Source organism: Danio rerio, chromosome 16, assembly GCF_052040795.2.
Source record: "Danio rerio strain M-AB ecotype USA chromosome 16, GRCz13ab, whole genome shotgun sequence".
NCBI lineage: Eukaryota > Metazoa > Chordata > Actinopteri > Cypriniformes > Danionidae > Danio > Danio rerio.
In genome coordinates this window covers 9634286-9652947 of record NC_141036.1, presented here as the reverse complement: position 1 = coordinate 9652947, position 18662 = coordinate 9634286, and the positions used below count along the sequence as shown (strand labels likewise).

At 36.1% G+C, this 18662-nt stretch overlaps 1 protein-coding gene across 2 annotated transcripts in view; it reads left to right on the top strand.

The window, feature by feature from the left end:
* Nucleotides 1-18662, top strand: part of adcy2a (adenylate cyclase 2a) — a 107734-nt gene that overhangs the window by 68043 nt on the left and 21029 nt on the right. For both annotated transcript variants that reach the window (XR_015510922.1, XM_087286576.1), the window contains exons 5-13: nucleotides 2955-3103; nucleotides 8702-8813; nucleotides 9896-10023; nucleotides 15819-15977; nucleotides 16095-16227; nucleotides 16443-16619; nucleotides 18076-18119; nucleotides 18314-18394; nucleotides 18481-18550. Coding sequence is in view for 1 of the 2 variants with exons in the window: in XM_087286576.1 (XP_087142702.1) it covers nucleotides 2955-3103; nucleotides 8702-8813; nucleotides 9896-10023; nucleotides 15819-15977; nucleotides 16095-16227; nucleotides 16443-16619; nucleotides 18076-18119; nucleotides 18314-18394; nucleotides 18481-18550 (1053 nt within the window). In the remaining variant the exon portion in view is untranslated. The remainder of the gene's footprint in view (nucleotides 1-2954; nucleotides 3104-8701; nucleotides 8814-9895; nucleotides 10024-15818; nucleotides 15978-16094; nucleotides 16228-16442; nucleotides 16620-18075; nucleotides 18120-18313; nucleotides 18395-18480; nucleotides 18551-18662) is intronic.

Sequence of the window (18662 nt, the reverse complement as noted above, 5' to 3'; positions counted from 1 at the left end):
GTAAATTATTGTATGCTGTATGCTGCACTGCAATGTAAAAGCTTATCTTTTTTTGCAATTCAAGTTAAATTTGTGAGTTCGAGGAAAGTATCCCTAGTAGCAAATAATTCTGGCCCAGATTTGGCAAAAAGCTGGCACAGCAGGCATTCATCCGGCACTGGCATACAGCATGTGGGCCAAACATGGCCTGGGTTTGGCAGAGGTGGCACCGTTTTTAAAGCGGCACACAAGGTTTGGGCCAGATGAAAAACGTAGTATTTGGCCCAGATTTAAAAATTTGATAAGTGGTCCATGTGAGTTTGGCCAGTCTTGACTCACATTTAAAATACACTAAAATCATTTTTGAGTAAAGAAAAAAAATTATACCAATCAGGTCACTTTGAGAAAAAGCGTGCCCATAGTGTGCCTAAAGCGCATCTCTCCATGGGTTTATCAATTTCATTGCAATCGTGACACACCAACCTATCTGGCCCAGTTCAGGTCCAGTTATGAGTTATTAACTTGGCTGAGACTTGGCCCAGATATGGTCTGTGTTTGGCCCTTGTCTGGAAGCCAGATTTGGTCCAGTCATGTACCGTAATTCACTGCGGCATGTGGGCCAAGCAAAACCTGATTGTGTGGGCCAGAGCTGGGCCAGAGAAATTTTGCTATGTGGGTAGTTAGTATTAGGAAACACTTAGCAGCTTTGGTTTCGATTTGCTGCATCCATCAGCTGGAGGCTTTGTTGGGTAGTTAGTGAACAGTTGAGCTCAGCGAACGCGGTATATTTAAACAAGTCAGCTTTTATCAGCCTCAGTAAAAGGGACCTCAGCATTTAGTGAAGAATGGAGGTATAAATCTTGTGAATATTATTGTGTGTTTATTTTCTTAGATTAATATCTGCTAGTTGGAAATAGATGCTTGTGGGAAGGAATTATTTGTTCACCTACAACTACAATGCAGCACCCACTAGGCATAGGCCGGTATAATATTCTGACGGTATGATAACCTTGGATATAAATATCACGGTTTCACAGTATCACGGTATAGGGTATATGCCGAGCTAGAGTTTTTTCCCATACTTATAAACTTCTGGTGAACGGTTAATGTGACTTTTTTCAGTTTTATACGGTTACCTTTACAGCATCGATGTTGAAATGTTAATAAAGTAATATCAGTTAAATAGACTTTGGCATTCATTTAAAGCAGGACGAAAAACCTTTTACCTGCATGTGACCATCAGGATCTACAGGTTAGTGCAGAAGCTCCATTGAAAATACTGGAGTCAAATAAATGTTCATATTTTAAACACATGGCGGGGAAAATGTATTTTAATGCAGTGCTTCTTGTACAATTTGAGACCCACTTTATATTGGATATCACTCAGCCAGTAGAGATTGCTGATTTTATCGAGCCGATTTTGCAGTGGTATACAGTTCACCGGAAATGCTTAACCCAGGTTACTGTCTAATTTAAAGTTCTGAAAAGAAAAGAAAAGTCTTCAGAGCAGAGCGCCACATTCTTCCCTATACTGACCTGTAGAATAAAATAAATACAAAGATGCCCTTCACCTCTTACCTGATGTGTTTAACAATACATTGTGTTTGCAAAATGTGTGGTATTGTTTTTGTGATTTTTATGTGAAACTTTATGAGCTGCCTGCCATCTTGGCCAGGTCTCACTGGAAGAAGAGACAGTACTGTCTCAATGTGATCTCCTGGCTAAATAAAGGAGATAATAATAATAATAAAATAGAAGTCATATGACATCTTCCCTATCCACCTTACTCTGAGAAAAGAGTGAACTTGAAGCATAAATCTCAATATTGTCGGATAAGAGCTGGGACAGAAAGTAACAAACAAATCAATTGAAAAAAAAAAATAGATGTACAAAATTTCTAAGTTTCTCAAAAATGGGCAAAAGTGATACAAAATAATTTTACCCAAATGAAAGTTAAGCAAAAGCAATTTTGTAACTGCAACAGCCTATAATAAGTTTTAATTAGCTTTTAAAAGAGCACTTTTTATTGTGTTTAGACCTAAAACCTGAATGACATTTATAAATAATTGATGTATTATTTAAAAATTTGAGTTGCAGATGGTTAGGAAGAATTAAAAAAAATCAGCCTTTCAAAAAAGCCTAATTTGACATTTAAAATTTGGCAATAGTTTAAAAATTAAGGATATAATCTAGATGTATTTTAACAAGACAATGTATGATTGCATGATTTTACAATATGGCACTATACCATTTGCTAAACATATTATTTATAGTACATAAAATTCTATCAAGCAAAAATCTAATGAGCAAATCTTGTTTCTGAAAGGCTGAAATTCAAAAGAGAGAAGGCTTAAAATGTGAAATAAGTGAAGTTGTAAATAAATTAAAATCTAGAGGAAGAAGATCTTTAGAATGAATTGTAGATTATTTCATTAATTGAATGATTTTTTAATGCCCTCAAATTCCTTTAAATCTTGTATACGTGCCTTTAATGGAGGAGTTTACTAAATAATAGTAAAAATAAAATATAATAAATAAAAATACCCCACCGCCTTCTCTCTCTAATGTAAACCTTTATAGATAATTATGGAAATAGAAGATATTTTGAAAAAGTCTGGTTGATGGTACCCAGTGACTTCCATAGTAGGAAAAATCATTCCATATCAATAGGTATCATCAATCAGCATTCTTCAAAACTTCTTTTGTGTTCAACAGAACAAAGAAAATCTTTTGAAAAAGTGAAGAGTGAGTAAATCATGACAGAGATTTCATTTTTGGGTCATCTATCCCCTTAAATTATGTTGTGCGTGTGTGTGTGTGTGTTGTGTATGAATTTCTTCACTTATTTTCATTACATTTGTTTAGAAGGCTGTGCAGTTTTTATGCTATGTGCACTTTTAAATTAGTCTCTGCTGCATATATTGAAGAGGCAAGCCAAGTAATGTGTATGTGTGAAAATGTTGTTTTTGCTACAGGAACGTCTGTTGCTTTCTCTGCTTCCCGCTCACATTGCTCGAGTGATGAAAGCTGAAATCATACAGAGACTACAAGGGCCAAAGTTTGGTCAAGTGGAAAACACTAACAACTTCCATAATTTATATGTACAACGTCACACCAATGTCAGGTGAGTTACCCTCATCCCACAAATCTAAAATTCTCAGAACAGTTATACTCATTATCACAATTAATTACAACATCCAGAATTATGGGGTCAGTGTTGGAACAAGAACTATTGAATATGGTTATTTTGTGTTGTTCACATCCAAATGAACCTGTAATTTTAATTAATGAATCTGTAATTGTTAGGTTATGTAATCATCTTAAAGTACAACTGCAGTGTATATGCTTGTCAAAATACTAAAAAGCAGGACTTGGTATAGTAAATGTATGTAGTCCAACCATAATATTAAAAAAACACACTTATTATTATTTTTTTGGAATTAGGCTTCTTTTATAACTCCCATAAAGTTTACCGTTTCTAAGTTCTTTCAGCTGAATCAATTCTGCAGGTTTGACTGGAACACTTTTAGCAGAAACGTTTGTTGATTATTGCGCCGGAATGAGAGTATAGTTCCTAGCAATATTGACATCAAAAATAGCTAAATTTAATTATCTGTCTGTCTCAGTATATGAAGTAAAAAAAGAAAAGTCCAGCTTTAAATATTAACCAAAACAAAAACAGCTTAAACCAGCTGAAGCTGGGGTGCGTTTCTCAAACAATGAAGTAACACACAGCTGAACTATCATAGTACGATGCATTTGGGAAAAGATGGATGTAGTGATAAATGTTTCCCAAAACTTGTGTCGCAGATCCATTGTTTGAACCATGTTACTCATAACATAAAATGCCCATAATGATGCTCTAAACGGAGTGGTAACAACTTCTTTACAGAAGAATCCCATCCTTTCTTTGTGCAAGTTATATTGTAGTACACGTGCACATATTTAAAAAAAAAATTTAATGTTAGTTTTGGTAAAAACATGTACTCATTTTCCATATTAATTTATTTATATGTATGGCACATATGGGACCAATGTTTCCTTTACAAATATTATTGAGAACATTACATATTCCATTCTAAAACATAAAATTACTTACAAAAGGTATATATATATATATATATATAAATCAAATAAATAAATAAATAAATGAATAAATAAGTAAAAATTATGGCTATTTATTAAGAAATGTGATTTGATTATTATTATTTATTAGGAAATAATTAATTAAAAAATGTACTTATTATTTAGCCGCGAGTTACGTCGTTGTTTGGGAAATGCATACCAGGCTGGGAGCCCAGCCCAAACCAGCTATGTCCAGCTTAAACCAGGCTGGTCAAACTGGTTTTAGCTGGTCATTTCCCAGCCTGACCAGCTGAGACTAGGCTGGAAAATTACTGAAACCAGTCTGGAAATGGCCAAAGCCCCTCTAAAACCAGGCTGGTCGACCATCTAAAACCAGCCAACCTGTATAATAAACATAATACAAAAAATAAATAAATTTTTATTATTATTTTATTTATTTTTATATATTTTATTATATGTTTTTTTTATTATATATATTTTATTATTATATATTTTATATATATATATATATATATATTTTTTTTTTGTGCGAGGTGCATCTGATCTAATCGAATTCAATTATGTTAAGCTAAGTTAAGCTTAAAGTGTTCCTGTCAGACCTGGACATTGGTTGAATACATTCAAAATTGGTAAACGCGACTTATCTTTCAATGTCTCACATTTTATAAAAGTTTTTAAGGATATTCCTATTTAACACAATGCTTTAAACTGCCCATGACTCTTGTGTTTTGTTCCTCTGTTTCCTCCCCTGTGAGACAGTAGCATTAGCATTCCTATGTCTGTAACACTGAAATGAAATGGTCAGATGCTTGAAAGAATACAAAAAAGCCTTGTTTAGCGGTGTGCAACAGGTTTAGACTAAGAACACAACATTCTAAGGCTTTTCACACTTTAATTCCCAGGTTGTAGTACTGTTTGTACAATCCTTTTAACAATGAGTAAAGAAACATTACACACTTGTAACTAAGATGTGGGTTTAGCACTGCTTTTTTGGCTGGGTTTAACTAGGATGCGATTTCTTCCATGTAAACATCAATAAAAGTTCTCAACCAAGCCATAAGCCCCAGTAACCTGTGGTGTACAGTGATTTTTTAAGACTTCATAACTTTCATTGTCTTTCTTTTTTTGACTATACAGTAGCAATTTGCAGGCCTCATATTCTTTGATATACAAATTTCCAGTCAAGACCCAAGAAAATGACCCAAGGACCCAAACGCAGATGACAGCCAAAACAAAAACAAAAAAATTAATAAAGGTTTAAAACAATAGTAGTGCAAAACTAAACATCAAAACTGAGGAGGGAAGAAAGGAAAAAATAAGCTAGAGGGATGCCAGAGGCGAAGCTAGCAAATACGTCTAAATCAGCAACTAAAGAGTAGAATTGAACCGTGTGAGGAGGCAGCAGCTCAGCAAAGATTAGAATAGGCAACATCATCACACAGTGAGACAGACCAAAGTAAATCCAACTGAAGAACAGAAAAATGGGCAACCGCTCTAAAACTCTTTGCAAGAACAAAAAAGTAAATAACAAAATGACACTCCAACACTTATCAAGATAGTATAATTTATCGGATAATTAGCAAATGAGCCTGTACACAGAACACACTAGAAGCTAAATAGGTGAGAGAAAGGAGATTATACTGCAGGTGAGTTAGAGGAAGAAAGGCAACAGGTGCAGTGAAAGGCAGGAGAGTGTGCTGCAGCTATAAACATGTCTTTATAGTTACAAGTTACATTTAAGAATGAGATTGAATACACTGGAATCTATTTTGCCTTCCTTTGCCAACTAAATAAAAGTTAAAGAAAGTAGGTTAAAGAAAGTACATGTCCAATTTTACTGTACTTTACTGAATTGTCTTTTTTATATTTAAAAAAATTTGTATATTTCTACCCCTAATAAATGAGAGACTAGGCCAAATGACAGTGAGTGAAATGTAGATTTTAGATTATATTTACATAAGTCATTATAATATATTAAATATTTTACGCACACAGAAATGTGAAAGATTTTTTTTTATCAAACTATAACTAGTAACAGTATTAGTGAATGAGTGAACAACTGAGTCACCTTAAAGAAAGATATAGAGAGAGGCAGGAGAAAATTGAGATCAAACTCGAGTCCTGACAATTGGCTTGCTTTATACAACAATGGACATAAAAATAAAATTGTATGGTATGATTCAGCATTTGAGAATAAATATGTGAAATGTTGACAGAAAATATTACAGCTTGACTGAAAACTAGACTGTTTTGTTCATACTGTTACAGTACATGCTGCACATTTTCCACAGTTAGCAATATTCAATATATAAATGCACAACTCTATAGCCTTAATGTTTTCATGCTGCATTCATAGTAAAAATGAAGCAATTAAATTTTTTATGCATATGTGCATATATAGTTGGTATGGAAAGTATTCAGACCCCCTTAACATTTTCACTCTTTTTTTGTATTGCAGTCATTTGTTAAAATCATTTAAGCTCAATTTTTTCCTTATTAATGTAGAGACAGGACCCCGTATTGAAGAACACAGAATTGAGTTGAATTGAATTGAATTGAAAAAACACAGAATTGTTGACATTTTTGGTTTATTAAAAAAGAAAAACTGAAATATCACATGGTGTTATGTAAGTATTCAGACCCTTTGCTCAGTATTTAGTAGAAGCAACAAATTTTTCACACCTGATTTGGGGATCCTTTGCAGATTCTCTCCATTTCTGTCAGGTTGGATGGAAAACGGTGGTGGACAGCCCTTTTAAGGTTTTTCCAGAGATGCTTAATTAGGTTTAAGTCAGGGCTCTGGCTGGGCCCTTCAAGAACAGTCAAGGTAGGTGAACCTTTGTCCCAGTCTGAGGTCCTGGGCACTCTGGAGAAGGTTTTCATCCAAGATATCCCTGTTCTTGAATTAATCTTTCCCTCGATTGCAACCAGTCGTCCTGTCCCTGCAGCTGAAAAAAAACACCCCCACAGCATGATGCTGCCACCACTATGCTTCACTGTTGGGACTATATTAAACAGGTGATGAGCAGTACCTGGTTTTCTCCACACATACCACTTAGAATTAAAGCCAAAATGTTCTATCTTGGTCTCATCAGACCAGAAAAACTTATTTCTTACCATCTTGGTGTCCTACTTTCTGTTTTTTTTTTTTTTTTTAGCAAACTCCATGCAGGCTTTCATGTGTTGGGCCACTCTGGCATAAAGCTTGACTGGTGGAGGGCTGCAATGATGATCTCCTAACTGCATCTTTGGAGGTCAGCCTCAGTGATCTTTGGGTTCTTCTTTGTCTCTCTTACCAAGGCTCTTCTGCCCTGATAGCTCAGTTTGGCCAGACGCCAGTTCTAGGAAGAATTCTTGTCGTCCCAAACATCTTCCACTTAAGGACTAAACATAATGCAATGTCTGCAGAAGTTGTTTTTGCAGGAGACAAGGAGGCATTGGGTTAGGCCTGCTTGTCACCAAGGTAATGTAAGAAGGTACACAGACATACACACACACGAATGAAATGAAAGCTTTAGCTATAGTTCTACCAGGAAGACTGAGATGTCACGTCATTCATAATAATTATCCCGTCAGCCTATAACAACCAAGCAAGCCATATATATATATATAAGCCCATCTAAACAATCTGTTTCGCTGTACTCAGGTGATGTTGCGGAAGTTTCCCTCCATCCTCCCCATCACCACCACCACCAGGTCGGCCTAGTCTCCACTCAAGGGGTTGGCTTCGCCCTGCCTTCATCTTCAGGCAGGATTTTCCAGCTCATCCAGAGTTCTGCATTATACACAGGGCTTACGCCAAAGGACTTTATGAAAGGATCATAAAGAACTCTCATTCATGCAAACAATTCTCAATAAATGTTCAAACGTTTTTCTGCCTCCTAAAGTCTTTCTGGTAGAACATTATCAAAACTACATTTTCTTGTACAGTTGGCAGTTTACTTTCTTTATTTGGTATGATTGCATCCATAGCAGAAGTAAGGTGAACTCGGGTACAGTTTGTGAGTGTGCACCTGAGTTCACAAGACAGCACTAGCTAAACATACTGTTCTTTGACTTTAAACGAACCCGGGTACGGACCAAAAGTGCTAGTGTGAAAGCACCCTTAGGAACCTTAAGTGCAGCAGAATTTTTTTGTAATCTCGGTCAGATCTGTGCCATGCCACAACTCTGTCTCTGAGCTCTTCAGGCAGTTCCTTTGACCTCGTGTTTCTCATTTGCTCTGACATGCATAGTGAGCTGTAATGTCTGATATAGACAGGTGTGTGGCTCTCCTAATCAAGTCCAATCAGTATAATCAAACACAGCTGAACTAAAATTAAGGTGTAGTACCAAATCAAGGATGATCAGAAGAAATGGACAGCAACTGAAATAAACACACGAAAGTCACAGCAAAGGGTCTGAATACCTAAGACCATTCTGTGTATTTCTGTAAATATGGTGTACAGTGTGTACATTAATGGGGAAAAAAAGAACTTAAATGATTTTAGCAAATAGCTGCAATATAACAAAGAGTGAAATTTTTGAGGGGGTCTGAATACTTTCTGTACCTAATGTAAGTATAAATATATACTATTCGGAACAAGCATGCCTTTGTTCACACCTGTGTAAAACAAATGTATATGTTTTCTTACAGTATTTTGTATGCTGATATTGTTGGATTTACCCGCTTGGCCAGCGATTGCTCACCTGGAGAGCTGGTCCATATGTTGAATGAACTATTTGGCAAGTTTGATCAGATCGCCAAGGTAAACTGAACTTTAAAATAATTTAGTCCAGTGACAGACATGTCCTTTATGTTTACCATTTCATGTCAGTAGTCAGGGGGGGGGGGGGGGGGATCTTGGACCTTATTCTTAAAACAAAAATGACAAATAAAAAGGAGCGTAGCACCATAAGCGGTATAAATTATATTTAATACTATTTTTGGCTATTGTAATTATTGAAATGGCCATATTCTGACTGAGGACACTTGGATGTGCTGGCCACTTTATTTGCCTAATAAATGACAATCGGCTACAGTTTTTAATTTAAAAAATTTAACAGATTCCTTTTTTTTTCAAATGATATATAATGTAATAAATTTGTATTTTAAAAATAAGTATTTATTCATATTTTTTGTTCTAAAACTTTAGGAAATATTTTTGGTGCTTCAAAAAGTGTGGTTATGATGACCATACAACTAATCCAGCAAAAATACTGCATAAAATGAAAATAAAATTTAAAATATCATAATTAAATAGAAAAAGAGGTGTGTAATTGCAAAAAGGTCCACTTTTGGAGAACAAAGAACTAACCATTTCGCGAGGCTGGCTACAGGCCTGTATTTTCTTCTGATTTGGAAAAAAATACTTGGTAGAACTTTATTTTGTTGTTCCATTTTATTTTGATGGTCCAACTAGACTTTGCAAGTACATGTCAACTTACACTAACCCTTACCCCAACCCCAAACCTAACCCTAACCTAACAGTCTACATCTAATGAGAATTAGTTGGCATGTAGATGCAATGTAACTTAAATTTAACAAACGGACCATCTAAATAAAGTGTGACCAAATACTTCATGAAACTTACTAGAACTGGTAGATTGATTACCAAATATTGCTCTAATCCAGCGGTCACCAAACTTGTTCCTGGAGGGAATCAAACACACCTGAAGCTAATCAAGGTCTCACTACTGTAGGCATACTTGAAACACCCAGGCAGGTGTGTTAAGGCAAGTTGGAGCTAAACCCTGCAGGGACACCGGCCCTCCAGGACCGAGATTGATGACCCCTGCTCTAATCAATATTGTTTATGAAAGTTGTTTTGGTCTTTTTTGTGCTTTTCAGGAGAATGAATGTATGAGAATAAAAATTCTAGGCGACTGTTATTACTGTGTATCTGGCCTTCCGGAGTCCTTGCCAAATCATGCCAAAAATTGTGTCAAGATGGGACTTGACATGTGTGAAGCTATCAAGTAAGTTCAGCCCCTATCACATTGTGATCCTTTTTTTTTTGGAACCTGCTATTGTTCATGCTAATTTAATAACTGATTATTAACATTAATTAATATTTAATCTTTGACAATTAAATATCGTTTTTTAAGATGTTTTGTGGATGTGAATTTGATTTTGCATTTGTGGTCTTTTCACTTTATGTAATTATTATTCTAATGATAATTTTTCTAGTCACTTTGATAAATTTTACACATTGTAAAACAATTTTGTTTTATAAAAAAAAAAAAATGAAACTTGACTACTTGATATCTGCAATCTGGACAAAACCAGCTGAGAACCCCTTCTCTAATCATCAGTCGAATACTCCAAAGGACTTGTTTATTTGCTGACTTGTTTCTTACAGCTCTTAGTGGAAATATACTTGGCCACTGATTAGCTTAAAAACATCTGTCCCAGTTTCATAATTATCGTAATATATTCTGCAAACCTGTTCATGTTTTTTTTTCTCTCTTCTGTGAAACAACACTGTGAACACATGTTTATTTTTTTAACATTATCACAGATTACAAAATATGACATTTAAATAATCATTCTGTAGAATTTTTCCTCAATTATTAACATGCAATTTGCATAATATTAAAAACATACTACTATACTATAAATAGTCCAAGTTTTAAGCAAGCTATTTTCACACTTGCTCTGTTGTTATGATAGAATTTAGGCAGAGTGAGTCCTGCAGCCAAGCTTCTTGTCCACTCTTAATCCACCACACAGCGGGGCTGATTGGTCTCGGCCCAGTGCTGCTGTGAAGGACAGGATACCTGGCTATCCCGATAATGACTCAGAGACTTAAAGAGGTCACACTGTGGAAAATGACTGGTGCTCACTCTAGACGAGAGACCTGTCTTTATCTTATCTCAACCTGTTCTACAGAAACCCAGAAGAATTTCATCTTTCTATTAGACATTGCAGGTTGGAAAATAACTGCAGTGTTTCTGTTAAAGGAGAAACATTTGAGTAAATGTCACTGTGAAAACACACTAGCGTTTTTAATCATCTTAAACCAAGTACTGAAGCAAGTGCAGATCAGCTTTGTTTTAAAGGAATAATTCATGTTATCATTATAACCAGTAAAGGGCAGCACGGTGGCGCAGCGGGTAGAACAATCACTTCACAGCAAAAAGGTCGCTGGTTTGAGCCCCAGCTGTGTCAGTTGCCATTTTTGTGTGGAATTTGCATGTTCTCCCCGTGTTCCAGTGGATTTCCTCCTCGTGCTCCGATTTCCCACACATATCCAAAGACATGTGGTATAGGTGAAGCTAAAATGAGTGTGTATGAATGTTTCCCAGTGATGGGTTGCAGCTGGAAGGGCATCAGCTGCGCAAAACATATGCTGGATAAGTTGGCGGTTCATTGCACTGTAGCGACCCCAGATTAATAAAGAGACTAAGCTGAAAAGAAAATTAATGAATTATAAGCAGTAAATGTTTTTATTATTATTAAATAAACCCATTACAGGTGTGCATCTGACAAAACAAGGTCGCTGACTAAACTGTCACAGCAAGTTATTTTTAGGTAGGACAGCTCCAACTAGAACTAGCCTTAAGCCTTGTCTTTGTAACTGAGGTAGTATGTACTATTATGTGGAACAGATATTTAATAGACCCATCACTCAAAAGAGTAAAAACAACAAACAGTCAGGCATATTAGAATATGTCATTTTACTTTTAAGTACATGTCAATGAACAAGTATTGGCTGAATACAGGCTCTGTCCACATGAGTAATTTCAAAACCTCAGTTTTTTTCTATGCCGTTTGGTCATTTGTTTACACGAAAAAGCAGTATTGGGTGACTGAAACCAAAACTTTCTGAAAACTCCGGCCATGTTGAAAATTTTCCAAAAATCCACTTACAGTGTGGCTGCTAAAACCAGAGTTTTTGCCTGATGATGTTAGCATGTGATGTGTTCTGACTGGCCAGCAGAGCTGGGTTTACACTCAACAAGATGCTAATGAGACAAATTCTGTGTGTTCAGGGCAAATGCGAAGTGCATTCCATGTCATTCACACCATTGGGGGGTAATCTACCTTTGCTTGGCTCGTATGTAATTTACTTGTACAAATTCTTAATTCCATGTTATAACAACCTATAAATATATAAACTAGATATTTCATACGGACCCTGAGCATGTGTCAGTAGCGCCACTACCTTTGTACAGTGCTCCCAGGACAAATGTCATTCAGCCACACTAGTCAAGATTAAAGCAAATATGAAGTTGCTTGACTTTAGCAGTGTGTACGGGTGTAGTAATAATCAAACAAAGTAAACAAAGCATAAACATATCACATTTCATAGGTAAGATTTCATATTTTATGATTTTGTATGTTACGAACTTCTGTGCTAAACAAGCATCATAATACAGTCTCTGCCCTGACCATGAGACAAAGTAGCACCAACTAAATATTAGGCTTATGCTAGTTTTGTTGAATAAAATAAGCAAACAATGTAAATTAAATATGATAACAAGACACTGCAGTGCCAGAAACTTACTATTGTCGGCTAAGAGAATGAGATGTTCATCACGGAGATTTATTCACAAACGAATCAGTCCCTCCGTTAGAATAAAAAGTGAAAGCAGGAGAGGGGGTGTGTTTCAGGACAGGGATTAGGCCCACCCGGAATCTGCACGCGCAGATTTCCGCAGATTTTTAGCCCATCATTAATTCTGTTTGTTTACTTGAGTAAATGTGTGTAAATCTATATTTATTCAGTTTTTAAATTAATTACAGTAATATTATTGAATAATATGAAAATGTTCATCTGATTTATGTACAGTTCACTTTGTACAGAAATATTTTCTGTCTTTTACTAGATATATGACAAACTTGCTTTATTTACCAAATAAAGTGAATCTAATTGGATTTGCATTTTAAACATTAAATAAAAGGTAAAAAGATATTATTTTTTATGATACTCCCAAAATAATTCAGCAGAAATCTGCAGACTTTTACCAAAATTCTCTACAGAAATAGCAAAAAACGTCGGCAGATTCCGTCTGGCCCTACAGATTAGGTCAAATTTAACAGGGAGGGAGGATAATACATTGCCATGCACATAAACACATGCTCTTTGTCGGCAATGCCCTTGCGGTCACTTATCCATCGATGTCGAAAAGTTATGTAAAATTTGAATTTTCGTATTTTGAAAAATACTGACCACCTTTGCATGGCCATTCCTTGGTACTACATTCATTTCTAAGGAGCGCTACCCTGCACTAAAATGGCGGCTCTATTGGCGCATTTCTTCCAATAGACAACAATAGCGTAGGTGATATCTAATGTAAATATCTATGATAACACCCAGCATAACAGTCACCTCTTGGTTTAGTGTGCACATAACATTGCATCACAGTACATATTTTTGTTTTCATATGGACAGAGATTTTTTTTTTTGGTGAGGGAAACTCTAAACCAACGGAGATAACATGTTATTTGCATCATAGGGTGGTAATACACCTTTTTCTTCTCACATTTGCATTGAGTTGTATGCAATTTACTTGCGTTTCATTCCGTGTGTGAACCCAGCAAAAAAGGCTTTTATCACTGCTTGTTGGTTTGGTGTGCCCTTAGCATTGCCTGACAGAGATTTTTTTTCTTTTTCATCTGGCTGGATTTTTGTTTTTTAAATGAAGGCAGGGAAAAACTACAAAGCAACCCAGATTCCGTGCCATTTGCATTATGGGGCGGTAATCGACCTTTGTTCCCATGTTTGCATTGACTTGAATGCAATTTATTTGCACAAATACTTAATTCCCCATTTGATGTGAACCCAGCATTAAAGGCTTTTATTGTCGCCTGTTGGTGATTCGGTGTGCTCTTAACAATAATTCATGGTGTGTTTTTGTGTGCATGGAGATTTTTTTTCTTTGGTAAACACTTGGATTTTAAAACACTTTATAAATAAACACTAAACTAGTTTAATCTCTCTGTTTTCTTAGGATTCTCTTTACACTGTTCACAGCCATATCACCTTGCAGCCCAAAACTGGTTACTCACTAAAGCTAAACAGGGCTGAGCTTGCTCAGTACCTGGCTGGGAAACCACATGGGAAAACTAGGTTGCTGTTGAAAGTGGTGTTAGTGAGGTCAGGAGGGGATGCTTAGCCGCCAGTCTGTGTGGGTCCTGATGCCAAAGTAAAGTGAAGGGGACACTATACTTTCAGTGAGCACCGACTTTTGAATGAGACGTTAAACCGAGGTCCTGACTCTGTGGTTATTAAAAATCCCATGGCACGTCTCGTAAACAAAAGGGGTGTAACCCCGGGGGACCGGCCAAATTTCCTCCTTATCCATAATGGTCTCTTGATCATCCCCATTCACCGTATTGGCTACCAATATTTAGTGTGTGGTAAATCCACTGGCACCGTTGTCCTGTGGTTGTCGTCACATCATTCAAGTGGATGCTACACAGTGATGGTGGTGTGGAGAGACCCCTCCCATGATTATGAAGCGCTTTGGGTGTATGGTCATACACAATAAATTCGCTATATAAATACACATTACACACATTAAATTAAATCAGGTCAAAAATAACCTGCCTTCAGTAAACCTCTAAAATAAAGCATCTAAATTTAAATTCAGTCCTCAAATATTTTTATATATAAAGAAACAACCTCATCTTCATCATAAACTGAATGTCTAAGATTAGACTAGACGTTTTTCTCAATGTTTTATTAATGGAGAATACTCATATTTGACTAAAGTATACAGTATATTTTATAATGTTAAAAGCATCTGCGTGAGTGTAAAATGTTTAGCAAGACAGTATTCATGAAAGTTAAGCAGATTGTTATTGTGTGTTTGTGTCTGGGATGTGTGTGCCTGTAGTTTTTATGGTTTAAAAATGATTTTTATAGCTGGCGGGTCAAAGTTGACACAAAGGACAACCGTTGTACTCTAAATGTGTACAGCCTTTCTGAAAATAGAAAATGATAATTTTTTTTTCTGATGTTGCTGTCATTTTAGAAAAAGTCACCAAACTTCAAGATGTAAAACATTGTATAGGATTTTTCTTTGCTGTTGATATGGTGCACGCAGGCCCGGATTGGCCAATCGGGAGGACCGGGAGCGTTCCCGGTGGGCCGGTCCATTTTTTGGCCACGAAGGCCAGTGTTTCTAGCTGCTTGCACTCTCGGCAGTCGCACTTTTTTTTCATTTATTTATTTATTTATTTATTTATTTATTTATTTATTTATTTATTTAACCATAACCTCACTCTTTTTATTCATTATTTTGCCGCAGCTCCGCTTTTCTTATTTATTGTCTCATAGCCCCATGAGCAAAATGCAGCCTGCAGGGTAATGATGATTTTTCATTCCGGCCACCCAAGCACAACAGCGTCGTTGTGGTCCAGTGGTCAGCATGTTGCGTTCTGACATCGTCGATCTGTGTTCGATCCTTACTTAATTCTTTTTTATTTTTTTTATTTTTTATTGTTAAGACATATAAAACTTTAAGTTTGTTGAACATTTGAAGTACTAAAGCAGCTGTTTTCTTGAAAAAGATGAGATAGTGTAATTATAAACTGAATTGGAAATGACCTTATTTTAACATAGTCAGTCGTGAACTGAGGTAGGCTGGTCTAATGCTTAAACCTCCAGGGCTAAAAAGGAATCCCACTCCGGCCCTGGGTGCACGGGTCATTTTTGACCTGTAAGTCAACAGGATTTTTCTTTTAATGGAACTCAATAAGGTTAAATTGATGCTCTGATGTGTAAAGGGATGTTTTGTTGTTTCCTTCTACCTTTTCTACACAGGAAAGTCCGAGATGCCACAGGAGTGGAAATTAGCATGCGAGTTGGTGTTCACTCTGGTAACGTTCTCTGCGGTGTAATTGGCCTCCAAAAATGGCAATATGATGTCTGGTCACATGATGTAACTTTAGCCAATCACATGGAAGCAGGTGGTGTACCAGGGTAAGTCACTGTGGGTTTTTAATAATTATTTTCAATTATTAATCATGATATGCTTTTTGTTTGTGGAGTACTGTATGGTGAGTAGATCAATAGTAATTGCAAGTTCTTGATGAACAGACGAGTCCACATTACCTCAGAGACGCTTGAACACTTGAACGGAGCATACAAGGTTGAAGATGGACATGGCCAGGAACGTGATCCTTATCTAAAAGAACATGGAGTTATAACCTACTTAGTGATCAACCCAAAGGTATGAAAAACAAGTTAGCAGTCTTTATATGTTTCTTTATGTTCTAAAATGTCTTTATAGTCTAAAATTCTTAAATTCAAGCCCTTGTTGGGCTGTTATCTTACCTCTGGCTTTAATATATTTTTTTTAGGCTAAGTTGACCAAGGAACTTACTAAACACAACTGAGGAGGTTTGGTGATGGATTTTTGATTGTTCTGTTCTGTTTTGTTTTTAGGTAGAGAGAAAGAGTCCACAGCACTACTACAGACCAAGACATACCATTGACGGGGCTAAAATGAGAGCTTCAGTGAGGATGACCAGATACCTGGAGTCCTGGGGTGCGGCCAAGCCTTTCGCCAACCTTCACCACAGAGACAGCATGACCAATGAGAATGGAAAGATTAACACCGCTGTGAGTCCTCCTATGAGGAAATACACACTCTGCAATAGAGGTTCTGTTGATGTTAACATTGATTTCAACATTTGCAGTATTCTGCCAGCAATCACTATTTTTAACCACATTAACTTGTAGGAAGGTAATTGTGCTATGGAAAATGTCAATAGTAATACTAAAATATGCAAATGTATACATAATAAAATAATAATAATAATAATAATAATAATAATAATAATAATAAACAAACTGTTATTGTGTTACATGTTTGCATGAGTGGTTTGCATTGTTAGTTGCATTATAGCTAACAATGCAAACAAGTGACAAGAATCTTTCGATATACATTATATTAAATGTCATCAACAAATGTCCTTATGTACTAACACTTAATTATGCACCTTTTTACAAGACAAAAGAGTTTTTGGGTTCTCCAGATTGTGCTTGTCAAGTTTTAGCTCAAAATACCTGTCAGATCATTTATTATACTTATTTATTATGTAAATTGTTGGGTCAGAGGCAATTTTAGCTGTTTTGCGCAAAACCCTTTTAATGCAAATGAGCTGGTTCTCCTTGACTAAATTAATTAGGATCTCCTTGCTCCTGTTGGGTTTAGAAAGGCATACCTATCAACATTGGGATGTGAAATTATGGGATATGCCCAGCATAGTAAGGGACCCTCCCAATTTAATAAATCCCCAAATTGCTAAATATGTTTCAGGGACAGCGAGAAGGCCAACGTCAGCAGAACGTAATGAACGAGTTGGGGTGTAGGGGACAAGCATGTTGCAAAGATAAGAGGGAGCTAGGCTATTTAGGGATCTAAATGCGAGGAGGAGAATTTTGAATTTAATGCGGTATGCAACTAGTAGCCAATATAGGTCTTACAAGATTGGGGTTATATGAGCGGAACGTTTGGTATGAGTGAGTATTCTTGCCACAGAGTTTTGAATATACTGTAATCTGCAGATGAAGCTGGCAGGCAGACCAATGAAAAGGGCATTACAGTAGTCAATGTGTGAAGAGACAAACGCATGGATGAAAGTCTTAGCATCCTTGCTACTGATGAAGGGATGAGGTTGGGAAATACGACAGTCTGTCACTGTGCTGTTTATCTGACGCAGCAGGAGGCACATGGGAAAGGTGGGCGGGGAGAACTGGCTCATTTGCATTGAAGGCACAGGCAACAAAAAACGATACAATGTGCTCTGAGCTAAAATTGCAATATTCAGAAAAGTATCATATATAATTTGATGGGTATTTTGAGCAGAAACTTTACTGACACATTCTGGAGACACAAAAGACTTATCTTAAATCTTAAAAAAGGGGTAAAATAGGTGCCCTTTAATTATGATTAGAACATTGTAGCTGAAGTTATACCTTTTGATAAAAGTATGTACACATGGTGTTTCGTTTTTGTAGCATTTACTATTTGTTTGAGAATATTACTTACCACTTACTTCTGCTTTATTAACAGGATGTGCCCATAGGCCAGTACCACTTTCAGAGACGTTCAGAAAGGTGATTTAATTTCTGTACTTTTTTTCTAGTTATGCTACAATACATACCGTATTTGCAAAAATTGTCACTGGGGAATAAAACACAGTATCAACATATATACAACATGGAAAATAATAACTAGTTTAAATAGTAAAGACATTTTAAACATTAAGGAATTCATAAAAAAATCACTAATAAGTCAGTGTCCTCCTCAGAACAAAATCTCAGAAGAAGCGGTTTGAGGAAGAGCTGAATGAGAGGATGATTAGAACATTTGATGGCATCAACTCTCAAAAGTAGGTCGCCTTTTATATGTATAAGTTATGGTTTAGTATTTTTCTGGTGAGTACTTATGTTTGTGTTATTATTATTATTTCTATAGACAATGGCTGAAATCAGAAGACATTCAAAGAATATCTTTATTTTTCCATAATAAAGCTTTGGAAAAAGAGGTAAGTACTGACACTTTGCAAGCCAACTTAAACAGAACGTTTGAATAATAATGCATAAATGTATAAATAATTGAGAGGGAGGGAAAGACGACACTGGTGTAAGAGAGGGTGA